The following is a 17,887-nucleotide window of genomic DNA, read 5'->3' as shown; positions in this document are numbered from 1 at the left end:
ATTTGTTTGCAACAAAATAACACGCTAAAAGCTACGTTGGCCCTCGGGGGTCGAAACACAACAATGAATCACAAAACACAAATAATGTTCGACAAAACAAAAGGACACAACAACATCACGACATTTCACAACACGCAACATTTTAGGAAACACAACAACATTTTGATTTCGCAACCCTGACGAGGGAGTTCACGTTCAGTGAGAGATGGACAGGCGGTACGGTGCGGCGTCTGTGTTTATGCAGGTGTTTGTAGACCGCTGTGGGGAAGCCGGAGCTGAGCCGGGTGGCTCCATTTACTTTTCAACCTTCACCCATGACCATGAGCTTTAGTTGTTAACTGGAAGAATGAGATCACGGATGCAAGCGGGCCAAAATGAGCATCCTCATCTGGGAGCTGTGCTCAGCTTCAGAGATAGCTCGGAGTAGAGAAGCACCATATTTGCACTCTTCACGCATGGTATTACAACTGCTGCACAGCAATTCCCCTGGAATTAATCAAGTTTAATTCAATCTTATCATCCCGACCTTTGAGGGGGAGCCATGTGTCGCAAGACATCCGGAAAAATAAGCACTTCAGTATGTCGCAGACTGACAGAATCATTCTCTAATACGGACCTCTTTCCGTTTTAAGTCTCTTCTCAATGTTGCTGTTGTTTTTATGTTTTTGTGTTTCGTGAAAAAAGTTTTTGGTTCTGTGAAATGCTGGTGTGTTACAAAGCACACCTGAGTTACCTGCCTCACACTTTTATCTCTTTAACAGCTTTAATCTTCAGGCACACTGGACATTGCAGTATGATGAGAAGGCCACATCATTTATACAACACTGTTATTCAGTCAATGAATGACAGAAACTGATGCCCTGAAAAGATAAAGGTCTGCTGCTGCGTGTCTGTCTGTCAAACAGCAGCAGCATTCATTATGTTTGACACTTTGTGAACATACGTCTGCTCAGGTATGTGTCACCTAACACTAACACATTTTTCTTTTTAAAAGGTCCAATGCTGGTCACTTGAGATGAGAACTTCTGCAAAGACTTTGCATTAGATAATGCTTCATTTGCATATTAAAAACATAACATTTCAGAAGACTTACTTTTCTTGATGTCAGTAATCAACTGGCCACATTTTATGGTTGCATTATATATATATTTTTTTACCCTATTCACTTGTAGTGTCTTACAAACTTCATGGCATTTTGCATATTTTTTTTAGTCCATTTTCTCATAATAAGTTTTCTTTTCTCACTCTGAGCCAGAAATCTCCACTTCAGTAGCACCAACATACACCAAACTTTCCAGTTTCATTCTAAACTATTGTCTGAAGGTTTCTACCTAGGGGTTTGTTCGTATATCATTCATAGCCCGATTTAAAGAACACTTTCCTAAAAACCGTAGAGTGATTGAAAAAAGAGATGTACAAAATTCCCTCTGTTGACAGCTTTGACTCTAATATGTCAACGAAATGAAACAATAATTTTTAACCTGGCTTTATCCAAATGTTCAGAGTAGATAGAGATGCAAATGAGCATATACTGTATTTAATAAGATTGTACCTCGTTTGCATATTCAAACATAACATTCCAGAAAACTTGTCGTAGAGAAAAGAATCGTCTTAATGTGAGTAATCAACTGGAGAAGCTTCATGGTGATATATTAGTTAAATTGTTTTGACCCCTGTGGCCTGAGCTGTCTTTACTTTAAAGTAATCCAACACTAAAGTGAGATGAATGGTTTCTCCAATGGGTGATGCTCACCTGTGAGCCTGTAATGATCACACAGAGATTACAGAGAGATCCGCATTGAGTCGGCATCATCAGACTCCTGCTCCGCTAACATGATCATAAATCATCTACCTGTTTGTCAACCTGCTGCTGTTAAAGTACCCAAGATTTCCAGGTGAACTCTTTTACTTTTAGTTGAGAACAGATGGTAGCTAATCATATTCATAGTTCAATCCGCAGGCATACCACTTTCCCCAAAGCTACAGCTCCAACTGTGCCATTAAACCTGGTGTTTGTTTGGACAGGCATGGTCTTTGGAGACAGTGTGTGCCATGCTGAGTGATGACCAAAGCTGAAAAGAAGGCCTGACTGCTTGCACTTCCTCCTTAGTCACATTTCTGGGGGATGCCAGTAACACTCAGAGCTAAAGTAGAGCATAGGGCAGCAGCAGGAGAAATCTGTCATGCATTTCCTGTGTATGTCATCACTGTGGAGTTTTGACATTTTTTACTGCATTATGTATTAATCAGATATTTTGGTGAGCTCAAACGTAGTTGTGTGTAAAAGATTAGAGATCTCCTAAAATGTGATTTTTATTTTTTATTTTTTTAAACAGTGACTTCTACTCTTTTTAATTGGGTTTAGTAAACTAATTCAACACTTAACCTCAGTTTACAAATGTAGTCTTATTCTTACGCTATTCTTTATATATTGTGCAGTATACAAACATGTTATGCTAAATCGTTTAGCATTAGACAATATTCAATCAGTATTTAAACCTAAACCACCTTCTGGTCAGAAAACAATGACATGACTCTGACGATAGCTCGCTGATAACCCAGAATATAGAAGGTTTTATGAAACCGCACTCACATTAAAAGTCATAGCGACTCCAAGTGGATAGGTTGGGTTACTGCAATTCATGACTACACTCTTCAGTCCCTTTTTTATTCAAGTTTCCATTAAGCACTGAATCGTAGAAAGGTGGCGATGCAGAATTAAATGTATAAGAAACTCAACAAAATATACAAAAACATTTACATATTTACTTATGCACACACATACTGTATATAGATGTAACAAAATGATGTCTTAATATCGATACAATACCTGGGCTTTAGATATCGTATAAATATATTCAATATTGTTTTCCTGTGTAACAAATGTAACAAATAAATAGATAGATGTAAATGAACTGAATTGTTATTCATCATTCGAATAAACCAGCAGAAATTAAAAAAATTATAGCTAAATAATTTGTCGAAAGTTCAATTTAACATTTTTTTAATACCAGTTAATAATGTATATAGTGTATAAACATACCATTGGATTGAATAGATTGTCTACTTTGCCACAATACAGCTATTTGAGTCAATATCGGCCCAATATCATTAATGGCGCAATTAATTTTAATTATACAAATAATATCATAATCATGCATTTAGGTCACAGGTCAAGTCTTTGATGTACATGTTTGGCTCCATATTCAGGAATAACTTTACCAAAAAAAAGGGGAAATTTAGCAGCAAATAATAGTAACCTCCTACAATGCAATGTGTCTTGAATCCAATAAAATTCAGAATTCCTCCAATGCAGCAATGTCAAGCGTCTTCAGATAAAGGAAACGATACAATCTCATTTAGTACCTGTTGCTTCATGGAGGACCCCAAAATTGGGAATTTAACCAACTCAATTCAACTAACTGACTTGACTGCTGCAGCTCAGTGAAACACTTGTTTCAATAAGAACACACACTGCACACTGTTACAATATTTGAATCCTTATTAGGCAGCAGTCATCACAACTCTAACTCTAGTTGTGTGTCTGCTGACTTCTGATCTTGTTGCTCCTCAATTAAGAAGATGTAAATCATGTCATTCTGGAGGGAGTCGTATCACAAAGAGTGGACCGCTTCTTCTTTGCAGGTTGGGTGACATTACACCGCAGAGAAACAGACACCCTCCTCCTCTTAGTGGCACCCATTCACCTCCGAGACAAAGCCAACAGTCAGGGCAGAGCCATCATGAGAACACTCGGCCCCCGAAGGCACCGGGACACAGACAGTCTCAGTCAAACATGCCTTTGTTTGTTCATGATTTCAATGCAGAGGTTTTTTTGGGAGACTAGTTCTTTATTTAAGGTTGAGCTCTTGAGTTCAACGACAATATCTTAAGAAGTCCAAGAATTTAAATGATATGTTATTGAGACTTCACAAAAAGAAAAGAAAAAGAAGAGCAGCACAGACTGCCAAAACATCCAGAAATGTTTGCGGGATCTTTCTGTCCTAAATGTGGCTTAAGAGGAGGGGTTGCTTTCTCAGGACCTTTACCAGAGGGCTGGACTTTGGTGGGACAAGTGGGCCGGCTGCTCTGCTACAGGATGAGAAGAAAGAGAAGAAATGGAAAACAAGGGGGGGCTGAGCGGGGGTTTGGAAAGGCCTTTTCCAGCTCTTATTCTTTCAATTTATAGGTCTTACACACACACACACACACACACACACACACACACACACACACACACACACACACACACACACACACACACACACACACACGCACAAATAGACGGCAGAGCCCAGAAGGCAAAGTCAGGATGTGACATCATCCACAGGAAGAGAAGCCAAACAACTGTTTCTCTCTTTGCTGTGTTGTCTGTGCTGCTGAGTGAAGTTGGAGCCTCTCGGTCTGTTCGTGGCCGGCAGGGAGGGAGCGGATCCAGAGGAGCTAGAGGGGGCAAAGCAGCTGGATCTGTCCTGCACGGGGGAGTTTCAAGTCAAGGGCTCCGGCGCCTGAATCACTCCCTGAACTTTCTCACAACTTCCCACCACATTCCTCCACGGCAGGATTTCAGACAGGTACAGTGCAGACAGCTTATTTTCCCCCAATTCTGTAATCTCTCGTTTTTTTTTTATTATCTCCCTCTTCCTTTGTTTCTGGTTACCGAGACTTGCAGCGCCTTCTTCTTTTCTTTTTTTTTTCCTTTCTCATTTATGTGTTGGGTCTTGGGAGGGCTTTTGCTCGTCTGCAGCCGTCAGAGGCAAACTGCAGAGAGACTTTTAAAGTGTGCCAACAGTGCGTGATTAGACATGCTTTCATTCCGAGGCTGCTGAGGCACGCCAGGGAGACGTGAAGTGATCCACACAATAAGTCCCTCTGTCCCACATGCTGTCCCACTTTTTTGTTCAAACTATTCCTGGCTTCACTACGAAGAGTGTCCAAGTTCAATGATTGTGAACTGAATGGCACACTGTAGCTGTGAGTCCTCCTCAGAAAGCCCTTTATTGTGGACACATTACAGGGAGAGTGATCTCGTGACCACGTATTCAAGCTCCCCCAGTGGTGAGTTTCAAACAGATTGAAAGCTAGTGGAAAGAAAAAGTACCCTTCTCATATATCAAATGCTTTTTGCATTTAAAAGCATCACTGTTTGAGCAGAAGGATAAGGGTGAGCAGAACCCATTTTTTACTGAAATGAGGTGCCGGGTCAACAGAAGTTCACAACAAACCACAGTGCTCGGCCTATAATGTGAGCACAGATGATAATGCAGGGACAAAAATAAAAACTTCTGCTTATTGAAGTTAAAGAGAAACAACCACAGGAAACGTTGAGACGTTGAAACGTTGAGCAGTTCAGAATGGGACACAAATGCGGATACAGTATCATGTTGCAACCGCAGTCACATTCATGTGACTGCGGTGTCAAATATATGCTACAGTCCTCCACATTACTGGATGGAAACACACAACTCAGTGGAGTGTCACACAATGAAATGTAACCCTTTCAGTGATGTGACATACATCAGTTTTATCTCTCACAAACTGCCCACCTCATTTTCTTATAATAACCTACAGTATGTAGTTGATATTCAAATGCGGACATTATTGTTTTATTACCATAATAATGAAGGAAGGATGTGGATCACATAACAGTTCAGTGAGGGAGTGCTCCTGATCAGTGTGTATTAAAAGCACTATCATTGCACAGCAATCTCACTTTAGGTATAGTCTGAGATCACAAGATATGTTGTCTGTTCCAAGTGCACGGGCTAAGCTGGAAAAAAATAGACTTGAAACGGGAACTGGTCTCTCCTGATGTTTAAGCTCTTAGAAGTGAAACGGAGAATGAATCGTTTGGTACTTTGGTATTTTTCTTTAACTTTTTATGCTGCTTTGTGGCCAGGTCGCCCTTGTAAAAAAAAAAGTTTTTCGAACTGGGTCACATGATTAAAAAGAGTTAAATAAAGATTGAACAAAAATAAATAGCTATCATAAAAAGATTATCATATGTTAATCATGTATTGTGTGTCATATCCAATGACTATAATTTCCCAGAAATGAGTTTTTAAACCAAACTTAAAGTGTTGCCGTCATGGCATCCAGTGAGGGACAGGCAGCATGCCATTCATTTTCTCAACCATGCTTAACTTTATTGGCCTGAACTTTGCCACAACCAACTGAAACGGTGGCTATTTTTATCAGAGTGTGCCACCGCAGATCTTATGAAAAGGTCATCTCGGTCACACAAAGCAGTGAAGGCACTAATGACACATTTGGGATGAACATCGTTTGTTAGTTCAGAGTGATACAGTTTTATTTACTTTGGCCTAAACGAGTCATTTTAATGATCTAGTTCTTGTTCATGAAAATGTTTGACTCCTGTATTACATATCATGCCCACTTCATGGTTGATATGGAGCCTTTGTAAACAATCTGATATGGTTTGTGAATGGTTTGTAGGTCTACCTTTGATGATACCGCTACATGATTGGTCATTCAGGCTCAAAGCAGTGCATTGACAGGAAAAGAATGATCCTCTGACTTCTTCTTCTTCTTCTTCTTCTTCTTCTTCTTCTTCTTCTTCTTCTTCTTCTTCTTCTTCTTCTTCTTCTTCTTCTTCTTCTTCTTCACAGAAATGCGACGCCATCTGAAAACAAGAGCTCACTGCAATCTTGACACGACAGACGCCGGCCTCCTTTGACCTGAAGCTCCGAGCTGAAACCCACCTGGTGCCGTCCCGCGGGAAGGTCACGCTTCATCAAAGTCAAAACTAATTATTATTCTGGAGAGCTGAGTCGATGGCGTTGTGTCTTGGACAAGTCTTCAGCAAAGACAAAACATTCAGGCCGAGGAAGCGGTTCGAACCGGGCACCCAGCGCTTTGAACTCTACAAGAAGGCCCAGGCCTCGCTCAAGTCCGGCTTGGACCTGAGGAAAGTGGTTCAGCTGCCGGAGGGGGAGTACATCAACGACTGGATTGCTGTTCACGTGGTCGATTTTTTCAACAGGATCAACTTGATCTATGGCACGGTGAGCGAGTACTGCTCCGAGCGCACGTGTCCCATCATGTCCGGGGGGCTGAGGTACGAGTACAGGTGGCAGGACGGCGACGACTACAAGAGACCCACCAAGCTGCCGGCTCTCAAGTACATGAACCTGCTGATGGACTGGATCGAATCGCTCATCAACAATGAGGACATCTTCCCCACCAGAGTAGGTGTGTGAGGAGTCCACAAATGAAGGCGTCAGACTGTTATTGAGTGTGAAGCCTAATAGCTGATTGATTGCTGCACTGACGTTGTTGAAGTGTCTGCCAGGAGTACATTGCTGTTCCCCTTCATTAACACCTCAAATGGGATGATACAGTTCAAGCAGGGGTTAATTAAACAATGAGGTTGACATTTAGAGGAGACTGGACGGCTGATTGCGGTGGTATTTTATCCCAGCAGCAGACTTGGCAATCAGTATTTATTCAAAAGGACCTCTCTGTGTGGATTTTGCATGATTTTCCTCTGGGAGCTCTGCTTTCCCCCCTGCTGTCCTTAGACATGCAGGTCAGGTGAAATGGAAACTCCACATTTGCCTCGAGGTGTAAAATGGTTTTGCATACTTATTAGCCTTAGATTGTCAATTTTAACTGGGTGTTTCCCTACCTTTTACCCAGTGTGTGCTCAATCTGCCATGGCCCTGAGCATGGATACACAGAGACAGAAAATGAAAGGACAGTGTGAGCATACATGTAAGACGTGGAACAATGTGCCTTGGTACCGTGACCTTTTTTATTTGTCTGGCATACCCACACAGCCTTTTCAGAAGGGGCTTCATTAATGAGCCCCTTCCATAGACGGAATAACTTCAAGGAATTGTTTTTGTTTTTTCACTGCAGAGAAAACACTGTGGCTGATGTCTTTTTTTTATTCAGCTGGTGTTTGTATTGTGTATTACTACCACTCGAGGCAGTTAAAGTTGGACTTTTCTGCCTTTTATCTGTGACTTGTAGCTAATAAGTTGAAATCTTTTGACACGTTTCACAAAACATCTTAAGCCATGGTTTTTGTGCCAATTAATATGTTAAAGGTCAGGCTCACACCAATGTGAAATCCTATTTGTAAACTAATAAGAGGAGTTTTCTCTTTCTCGCTCCCATTTATTTATCTATATACATATTCATTTTTTTCTTTATCAAATTGTCATGCATTTTTTGTTAAATATACTCCACAGTAAGAGCAGACCCTAGAGTACATGTACGCCTGGCTGAGGGTCATGGCTCTACTTCACCTCTTTGACACAAATCATTAAGATAAGATAAAATAAGATTATCCTTTATTAGTCCTGCAGTGGGGAATTGCAGGATTACAGCTCACAAGAGACACATAGTAAAATAAAAAAAGTAATGTAAATAAACAGTAAAACAGTAATAAAAACAGTAAATAATCCACAATAGCAATATTATATATACAGACAGAATAAAATGTATTTATATTGCACCAGTTGAAGTGCACTTCTGAGACTGGCAGAAGCCCCGTACAAAAATAAAATGTTTTTTGAAAAAGGTGCAACAGACTCTTAGGTTAAAGGTCCTATCTTTTCTCCTTTATGTCCACTTTCATCAACCCAGTACCTCAAAAGAGGCTTTGCCCATGCAAAGATTAGCAACAAGTCAACAAGTGATGCTGTGGAGGAGAAATCATTACTTCCAGAATATTAAATGCATTAAATGATTGGTTTCAATTATGGAAAATGATTACATTTTTGTCTCCGATTTAATCAGACAATTTCTCTGGTGGAAGCATACTATTAATAGTAACAGGTGTCTCCTTTCTACACCAGGTGTACCTTTCCCCAAGAACTTCCAGCAGGTGTGCAAGAAGATCCTGAGCCGCCTCTTTAGGGTGTTTGTGCACGTTTACATCCATCACTTTGACAGCATCTGCAGCATGGGTGCAGAGGCCCACATCAATACCTGCTACAAGCACTACTACTACTTCATCTCGGAGTTCAACCTCATTGATCACTCGGAACTGGAGCCCCTGGTGAGACAATAGCACGACCGTAGATGTGTGAGGGTGGCGACAGGGAGCAGGAGAAAGGGGATCCAATGGATGTTTTGTGTTGGGAAGGGTTGTCAGTGTCAGTGTCACTCCCTTAGCGGTCAGTTTTGCAGAAAACATCAGGCATCCTGCAATCTATAACCTTGATGTGCAGCATGCTTGGTGAGGTTGAGTTTTTTCTTAAGGCCAGTGTGTTTTCCAGGCTAATGCACAAAGAAAATATCAACAATTGTTGTCTTCTGAAGTCTTACAGTCCTACATGTCCCTAAGACAACAATCCTCTTTTGTCCACTGGACACTAGGAATACCAATATTCACATTCTCCATTATGAAATAAACTCGTTAACTGCTTTATAGAAAATGGTTTGGTTTGAAGCAACAGCTCTCGTAAGAGAAGTTGCTGACTTTGCAGTCATATAATGAGGCAGTTGTGTTGTAGTTGTAGACCCCCATCACATGCAGATGGAGAATGGTCCTCCGAGCATCAATAAAAAGCTTCACTTATCATGATTATGAAGCCTGGGCTATGTAATCCCCCATCATAAAGGGAAGCGGGGAGGAGACATTTATATCAACACTCCGCAGAAAAGATGTGTCTTGTAAATAGACCCTGTTTAATTGTTCCTCCTTTAGGACCTAAGGGAAATCTTTTTGATGTTGGTCTCATAGGAAATTTCTTTCTCAAGATAAGAAATAATGTTCTTCATGCAGACATTGTAGATAGCACTTCATAACAATCATTCATCTCCTCGTACAATATGATTTTGATGTGTTAAACATGTCTTTTCTTTTCTTTTCCTATACAGAAAGAGATGACAGAGAAGATATGCAATTAAACAAAACCACATGGACAAAAGGAGTTTACATTTTGACGTTATCTGAGCCCCGTGAGAAGTCATCGCCTTCAAAACACTCAAAACAAAGAACAATTTTTCATCAGATTGTATAAGTGGTTTTTTAAGCATACTTGGGAAGGTCCACTAATTTTCCACATTTCTTTAGATGGTGTTATGGTGCCTTCACAGAGGTTTATACATACAGTGAAGTGGTGCTTGGTGCCATGATTATGAGACTTTGTGTTGGATTATAATACATCCTCCAATACTTGTGCTTTTTACTTCCTCCTGTGCATGTATGTTTTACCTTTTTATATACAGTGTTAAGTCGTTTTTTGTTGAATGTTTGTATTGCTGTAAATGTTTTTATGTTTTTATTTTTTTTACAGTTTAAACATAAAAATGCAGTCTAAAAATGTGTTTGCAAATGTGTATTTTGCACAAAACAAAAATATATTCAAAAACATTAGTAATGTTTACATTATCAAAGTCAACACTTTATCACAGTAGTGAAAAGACAACAAGATGAGTACTTTTTTTTAAATAATATATTTGCTTTAAAGGTTTGGTCTGCTACAGGCCTTTAATTCCAGGCCAAAAGCAAAACAGATGGATATTTCCCCAGATAAATAAAGACAAGGATAAACAAACAATGTATACCTGATAAAACACTGTAGGTATGTGGCGTGAGTCATACTTAATCTTATAAGTGATGCTGACCTGTCAAACCTGTGCATCTGCAAATGAATTGCGTCATCATACTAGAAAATCCCCACTACGTGGATCGGGGTGTGGCGCGGAGGCAAGTGAAATGACGTATTGGCGTTAGCCGGATTGTCGACCAATGGGAGAAGGGGGTTTGTAGAAAGGGGCGGAGACAACGTCTGTTTATCTGTTTTCCCGCCCTGCGCGTCACTGCTGTAATTTCACCGAGCGATGGGTGCTTACATCAGCTGTGAGAGGCTTTGACAGAGGGGACTCGGCTGGTTTGGACCATTTGGACCCAGATTCCAGGTTAGAGTTATTTATTGTATTTATGTTTCCCGTTTAACGCGACTTAAAAGCTAGCTAGTCCAAACTAGCGAATGGATGAACATCGGTAAGATAGCTACGGGTACTTGCTAGCTAGCTGGGGCTAACGACAATAACAGCCATGGTTACAGTCACCAGTGAACGCTGCTAACTCTAGTTTTCCAAATAAGTGGTTCATTGGTTTAGTCGTTGCTGCCTCTCGGTACGTGTGTCTCTATTTGTGTAGAAACAGTGCTAATGTGAAGTGACAACGAGGTGAATGTTAGCTGCAGTGTTGTCTAGACACTTGTTAACTAGCGAGTTTTACTTGGACATCAACAATAAGTTAAATATCTAGTTACGATCAATTTGAGATGGAGACTTCAGCAAAAAGCTAACGGAAGAGAAAGCTACATTTTAGTTGTCATAATGCGAAAGCTAACCGGCCTGCACAGATATTAACCTTATTCTCTCACTCAATAACCAGACCGAAAGAAAGTTTGACGCAAGAGTGAAAGAAAGAGGAACACGTCAAGTTACCGCGAGGTGATTAATGGACTTTTTGCCTTTTCATTTGCTGCATTCCCTTTGACCTAAATAGCTTGTCGTCGTGTATATTTCTGTATCTGCTGATGCAGTTTGTTCTAGACTAACTCTGTATCTGTGATGTGACGCTTCTCTCAGTTGGCAGACATGGTGAGGCACAGCATGATGACAGAGTTGCAAACCTTCCAGCACTCTCTCCAGGTAAGATCCGTTCTCTTAATGCTGCTGATTTCAAACTCCTTTTTGCTTTATCCTTCTTTTTTTTCCCCAAAAAAATCGGTGTTAGATAGGAAAAAGGTGCCAGGACGTAGTCCACAGACTGTCAAGGCTACCCAGACAGAAAAGTAGAAGTGTTATCCATGAATCACGCACTATCAGTGCTTGTGTAAATGCTTCTGGTAATATCCAGGAATAGGGAAGGTATGATGTGGTATTTCCTGCATCAGGCGTCTGTTTTGGCTGGTTGCCAAAGGGGAAGATAAGATAAGCTGGGTTGTAGTAGTAGTTATACGTCTGTACGATTGCTGTGGGTCATTTTCAGCTAAATTAGTTTATAGCATGTATATGGGTAATCCTGCAAGTGGGACATTTTTAATTTTTTTTTGTAATTCCACACTGAGAACAAAGTGAGAGTAGTATGTATTTCCTCTCGTGCTTTCTCTACTGTACCACCACCTGATCTCACTCTGGCACTTTCCCCTCCCTCTCTCCCCATGCGGCCTCCTTCGCTCTGTCACAGGGTAACTCCCTGGCTTTGGGCCAAGTAGGTCAGAGCTATGGGGGAACTCAGGAGAACGGGGTCACTTCAGAGGAGAGACAGCGCCTTTCCCAAGGCCCAGCAGGTACAACAGCTCTATGATTCACAACAGCTCTGGAGCTACTGAAACTTTAACGCACTCTGGCAAACTCTGTACTGTTTTAACGAATTTGCTTGCTAATGGGTTCTTTTGTGTCGCTGCAGAAATCGAGAAAAGCCTGCCAGTGAATATCCCAGATGCAGCAAAAAAAAAGAAGAAGAAAAGAACCAGAGCGACAGACAGCTCTACAGGCACTTTTGATGGTAATGAAGCTGATATTATTGTGATAAATCAAACGATGACCCACACATGTGCTGCAGTCCCATAATGTCATTCTTTCTTCAGCTCTCTACAAACTGACAGATGAGGTTCTCGGTCAAGGGGCTTATGCTAAAGTTCAGGGATGCATAAGTCTGCAGAACGGACAGGAGTATGCTGTGAAGGTGAGTAAGGATATTTTTAGGTAACAAAGTAAGACATTTTTGATTATATTTAAGGAAATGCTTCGACAGCTTGTTGGACGCTGTTTCTCAGTAAAAAAAAAAGTTGTGCTTTTTATGTGGTACCTGATGGACAACCTTGACAAGTGTTTGCATGAATGCGTTTGACTTTGAAGTTTAATGTATTTAATATGTTTTGTTTTACAAAGATCATAGAAAAGAGTGCAGGGCACAGCCGCAGCAGAGTCTTTCGAGAAGTGGAAACTCTCTACCAGTGTCAAGGAAACAAGTGAGTGTATTTTGTAAAAGATATTTTTGAAACTTAATTAAAACAAACCAGGATGAAACTGATTCTAATCAGTATCTTGAAATATCTTGATCCAGCAACATTTTGGAATTGATCCAGTTCTTTGAAGACAACTCCTGCTTTTATTTGGTATTTGAAAAGCTGCGTGGTGGTAAGTATAAATGAATAGCTTAACAATTAAATCTGCTTACATGTAGCTTTTATTTTCTCTGTATAAACATGCCGATTGCTAAAACACTTGTCTTGTCTTCTCTTCTGTCAGGCTCCATTCTGACACACATCCAGAACCGGAAGTACTTTGACGAGCTGGAGGCCAGTAAGGTGGTCAGGGACATCGCCCAAGCTCTTGACTACCTACACACTAAAGGTGGGTCAGCAACCAAACTGTTGTTCTATGAAAGTCCACAGAGAATATCTGTGGATTATTTTTTTATTTTCATTTTCGTCATGGTGACTGCTTTTCTACAGGCATTGCCCACAGAGACCTTAAGCTGGAGAACATCCTTTGTGAATACACTGATCGGGTAAGTGACTTTTAAAGGACAGGAAGCTGAAGGACATTAGTTTTTCCCCGAAGGTATATAGAGTATACACGTATAATGTTTTTCTGCAGGTGTCCCCAGTAAAGATCTGTGATTTTGACTTGGGAAGTGGAGTGAAGCTCAGCAGTGCTTGTACGCCCATAACGACTCCAGAGCTCACCACACCGGTAACAGTCAAGTTTTGAATACACACACACACACACACACTCTCACACATACACACACACACACAACCCAACAAATGGAAAACAGTGACCTGACTCTTCTTTGTTTTTATTTCTGTTAGTGTGGCTCAGCGGAGTACATGGCTCCAGAAGTAGTGGAGGTGTTCACCGACGAGGCCTCTTTCTACGACAAACGCTGTGACCTTTGGAGTCTCGGGGTCATCCTCTACATCCTGCTGAGCGGCAGCCCCCCCTTTACAGGCCACTGTGGCTCCGACTGTGGCTGGGACCGCGGAGAAACCTGCAGAACCTGCCAGGTATTTATTTCTCTTTTCTTCAGTCAGCCTCTGCCCTCCCTCAGTATCCATCTCACCTGACACTCTTGTACCTGTTCACTTCCTACGGTGTTTACAACAAAGAATAAGCTAAGCAGGACAGCTTTTTCATTTCTGAAAATTACAGAAATGGTCGTAACGTCTTAAAGGTGTGGAGGAGGTTTTATGATGAGCACTTGGAGTATGCTGGTCCCTGTCGTCTTATATAATGGGAAACAGAACATCTGCGCGGTTGGGACTGTTGGTTAGACAAAACATGACATTTTAAGATCAAGACTCTGTGAACTTGTTATGGGGTTGCAGTTGCATAAGTATGCATATGTTATAGTTATTAACAAGATAGTCTATCCGCAAGGTTGTGTTGCTCAACAGTAATAATAGTAGATGTTTTAGTTTAGCCGTGTCTGATTTGAGTGAGGAAGTCTCTGTGTGACTGTATAGCTTGATTTATGTGCGACCGCATCTGTAGTTCTGGACACAAATAGTTTTCTTCTGTTAGCTGCTTGTTTTCTGAGTCGGAGGTTTAATGTTAAATCCCTAAGCAGCATTTAGTCACCATCAGACTTTCATTCAGAAGAATGCCGCCATCCCGCCTCACAAACACAAACACACAACAAAAGCAGCGATGGCTGAACGGTTTGACAGGATGTTGTCATGTCCTCTCCGCAGAGTCACCTGTTTGAGAGCATCCAGCAGGGCAAGTATGAATTTCCAGACAAGGACTGGGATCGCATCACGGACGGGGCCAAGGATCTCATCTCCAAGCTACTGGTTCGGGACGCGACTCTGCGCCTCAGTGCTGCTCGGGTCCTCAAGCACCCTTGGGTGCAAGGGGTGGGTGTCACTACATCTGTTGATGCATCTCACATGCAAGACCACTGTATCACTCACCCAATGCTATTTTTGTTGTTTTATTTAAAGCTGTGATTTCAACTCAATTATTCTTTTTTTTTTTTTTTTTTACAGAACGCCCCAGAGAGAGGTCTTCCAACTCCTCATGTTCTGCAGAGGTAAGATGGCTAAGAAAGTCCCATCAATGTATTCATGAAGTTTATACAGTGTTTTTAACAACATTGTAATGATTTTAAATGCTCTACATAGAAAGTAAATAAAGATTTTAGTAATAGACGCATTTTATATATATATTATTTATTTATTTATTTTTTTGTCAGTGAAAACATTCAGTCGTCCCTCATATCCTCGTCTGCCTCCTCTCTTCTTCCAGGAACAGCAGCACCAAAGACCTGAGCCAGTTTGCAGCAGAAGCCATCGCCTTTAACCGGCAGCTATCTCAGCACGACGAGGAGCAGGAGGACGTCGGAGCCATCGTTTGCTCCATGAGGCTTTCTCCTCCGTCCAACTCCAGACTGGCCCGGCGGCGGGCGCAGTCCAACGCCCTGCGCACAGCGGACTTTGCACCCGCACCGGACGACCCAGCCGTGTTTTCTGACTGATTTTTAGCCTTTGCCTGCACCTTGCGTGTGTTTTTGTTTTGTTTTGTTTTGTTTTCACCAGGAGCCTTTTTAAGATCAGCCGCAGAGTAGCCGTTCTTGGTGTTGATGCTCTTTCTCATGGCCAGTAATCTCATCACCTGGACAGAGTTTGAACACCAGGAGGACGGGGTAATCGTCGCTACCACTTCCTCATTTAAAACACAGCTGAAAGAGTTTTAAACAAGGACTGTTTAATTTGAGAACAGCTTTGGGTTGAATGTTACAATTTGTCTTAACAGAGATATTTATTTTCTATTCAATGATGAGCATTTTACAATGAGTGCAGCAGAAGCCGCTCTTAATGCCTGTATCGGTACATATCATTATCAACAGCATTACATGGGTTCTAATGCAAAATTATTTAATATTGATAGATTTTATTTTTCTTGTCGTCCAACTGTGAATTTGTTGCGATTTTTATTTAAATGCTGCTTATTGCTTCTCAGTCACGGGAGGAAAGTGATGAGTTATCTTTTATTTTTAGCTTTTTTTTAAGCATGTTGGTGTATATGGTTGATGTATGTGGTTGAAATGATAAACTCAGACTACACTTAAAGGAGACTGTCCGTCACTGAAAATGGGTGTTTCTCTATTTTTACCCATTCCTGTCGAGGCTACGCAGAACTTGCAGAACGTGCAGGAATGTGAATGGATGTTGAACGTTTGAGAAAGCCTTTCGATCGAATATTTTTTAAATTTCTTATCATTTCTAGCTTTCGCGTCAACACAAGCTACCTGTAGCACTGATGTACTTTAAGATTGATTTTAATTTATCTGAAAGGGAGGATATCCATGGTCTTACCATGTGAAATCAACACCTCCAGTGATATTCATTTTAATCTTTTAATGGGTTTTAATAACTGTTTCATCCTCATTAGAGTCCAACATTACCTCTGGCTCTTTTTTGTATTATTTTTGTATTATTATTTATTTGTGGTTGTTTGTAGCTATTGAGACTTAAGGAGTGGTTATGAATAGTTGATGTTACACTTTGCAGTAAGATAGAGGATTCCATGCTGGTGTTGAAGGGATTTCATTTTATACAAGTATTTGTATGTTTTGGTTCTGTGACTGGCTCTTGGTGTGCCGATGGGGAGAAAAATGGACTAACTATGCTAAGAGTCCATCAAGTTGCTTTTTTTTCATTTAATCTTTTCTTTATGAACGCCATCTTTGTTTGAGCAGTGGACACCGATTGCAGTCGATCACCTTTAATTCCCATATCAGCCCATTAACTGTGTGTTTGTGTCGCGCCCGCTAAAGGACACATCCCCCTGATTTCACACTGTTGCCATGGACACCCCATCCCTATAGCAACACTGGGCCGTCATAGGCCGACAGGAATTGACAGGGATTTGCTCAGAGGGAAAACACACATTGGGAAACAACCACATGCTATATTTAAGCCCTCTCACTCCCATTATGAATCATAAATAGACTTTTAATGAAATATCACATAAGATGCAGTAATTGGTGTGCAATTATGGAGTTCTATTTACATTTGTCAATGCTCTTATGGGGTCCTATGCATAAAGCTCTGTGTGGAGTGCATTATCACTAGTATGCTGTGTTCTCAATAAAAGAATATCCTCAACATATTCGCCTGTCTAATTACAGTCATTTGTCAATTCATGCTTTATCCATTTAATGCAAGTTCTCTTTCAGGTGTGTTGAGCAAACGAGCGTCTCTTCGGCGCAAGTAAATGTGGTTTAGAGCTTCAGTTGCGCAAGTGTCCTTGAATGCTGAGAGGATGGAGATGCAACAGGAAGACGGTGTGATTAACCTGCAGATAGAATCGCTCAGACGGAAGCCGTGTCCTTGTTGAGACTTGTTTTAAAGCAGAGGAGAAGCGTGTGTATCCAGATAACCTTAATCCTTTTAAGATTCCAACAACAAAATGGACTTTTATCATGAATTCATAATGGATTAAAAGCAACAAGAAGCAGCAGTAACCATCAACGCCACCCAACCCATGCAGTGTATTTGAGTCTCTACTGATTCCTCAAAGAATCACATTTTTATTTTATGTATTCAGTGCACACATGTTTAATCACGTTATTACTTTGTTGCCCCTGATCTGATTGGAGGGTTTATTTCAGATCCCTGTAGTGCCCCCGGTGGTCCTTGTTCATTATAACATGTGGTGTGTGTGTGTGTGTGAGAAGCAGCTCACTCTGCTGTTCACCTGCAGGACGGAGAGATCTCCTCCAACTCTGCTCCTCCTGCATGATGGACGGACAGAAGACGGCAACACATTGATGAGGTTTATGAGTCTGATCCAAGGTAAGTGGCACTGAGAATAGAAGCTCATTACAACAATGCTGCTGTGTGTTTTCAGGTTTTCTACTTGGTGCAAATTGTCATGTGAC

General features: G+C 41.0%; 2 protein-coding genes across 2 annotated transcripts; both read left to right on the top strand.

Moving 5' to 3' along the window:
* Positions 1 to 4,442: 4,442 nt before the first annotated feature.
* Positions 4,443 to 10,292, top strand: mob3c (MOB kinase activator 3C). The gene is made up of 4 exons (XM_079220722.1): positions 4,443 to 4,574; positions 6,630 to 7,212; positions 8,826 to 9,028; positions 9,853 to 10,292. The coding sequence occupies exons 2-4, from the start codon at positions 6,795 to 6,797 to the stop codon at positions 9,880 to 9,882; spliced, it is 651 nt and encodes a 216-aa protein (XP_079076848.1). The 5' UTR covers positions 4,443 to 4,574; positions 6,630 to 6,794; the 3' UTR covers positions 9,883 to 10,292.
* Positions 10,293 to 10,812: 520 nt separating this feature from the next.
* On the top strand, positions 10,813 to 17,104 carry mknk1 (MAPK interacting serine/threonine kinase 1). Its single transcript, XM_079221380.1, has 15 exons — positions 10,813 to 10,896; positions 11,381 to 11,439; positions 11,578 to 11,640; positions 12,179 to 12,281; positions 12,401 to 12,499; positions 12,582 to 12,679; positions 12,886 to 12,965; positions 13,061 to 13,134; positions 13,246 to 13,350; positions 13,452 to 13,507; positions 13,597 to 13,692; positions 13,812 to 14,006; positions 14,694 to 14,858; positions 14,991 to 15,034; positions 15,250 to 17,104. Exons 3-15 carry the CDS (start codon positions 11,587 to 11,589, stop codon positions 15,476 to 15,478), a joined length of 1,398 nt encoding a protein of 465 aa, XP_079077506.1. The 5' UTR covers positions 10,813 to 10,896; positions 11,381 to 11,439; positions 11,578 to 11,586; the 3' UTR covers positions 15,479 to 17,104.
* Positions 17,105 to 17,887: the final 783 nt, after the last annotated feature.

Source organism: Taurulus bubalis (assembly GCF_910589615.1).
Source record: "Taurulus bubalis genome assembly, chromosome: 7".
NCBI classification, from domain to species: domain Eukaryota; kingdom Metazoa; phylum Chordata; class Actinopteri; order Perciformes; family Cottidae; genus Taurulus; species Taurulus bubalis.
This window is presented reverse-complemented; position numbering and strand designations above follow the sequence as displayed.

What these genes read in the sequence shown, in the direction of transcription:
- mob3c (XM_079220722.1), top strand. Translation starts at nt 6,795, where the DNA reads ATGGCGTTGTGTCTTGGACAAGTCTTCAGCAAAGACAAAACATTCAGG. An exon ending in CATCTTCCCCACCAGAGTAG is followed by an intron (nt 7,213 to 8,825) that starts GTGTGTGAGGAG and finishes TTTCTACACCAG; the next exon opens with GTGTACCTTTCCCCAAGAAC. An exon ending in ACTCGGAACTGGAGCCCCTG is followed by an intron (nt 9,029 to 9,852) that starts GTGAGACAATAG and finishes TTTCCTATACAG; the next exon opens with AAAGAGATGACAGAGAAGAT.
- mknk1 (XM_079221380.1), top strand. Translation starts at nt 11,587, where the DNA reads ATGGTGAGGCACAGCATGATGACAGAGTTGCAAACCTTCCAGCACTCT. An exon ending in TACCAGTGTCAAGGAAACAA is followed by an intron (nt 12,966 to 13,060) that starts GTGAGTGTATTT and finishes ATCTTGATCCAG; the next exon opens with CAACATTTTGGAATTGATCC. An exon ending in ATTTGAAAAGCTGCGTGGTG is followed by an intron (nt 13,135 to 13,245) that starts GTAAGTATAAAT and finishes CTCTTCTGTCAG; the next exon opens with GCTCCATTCTGACACACATC.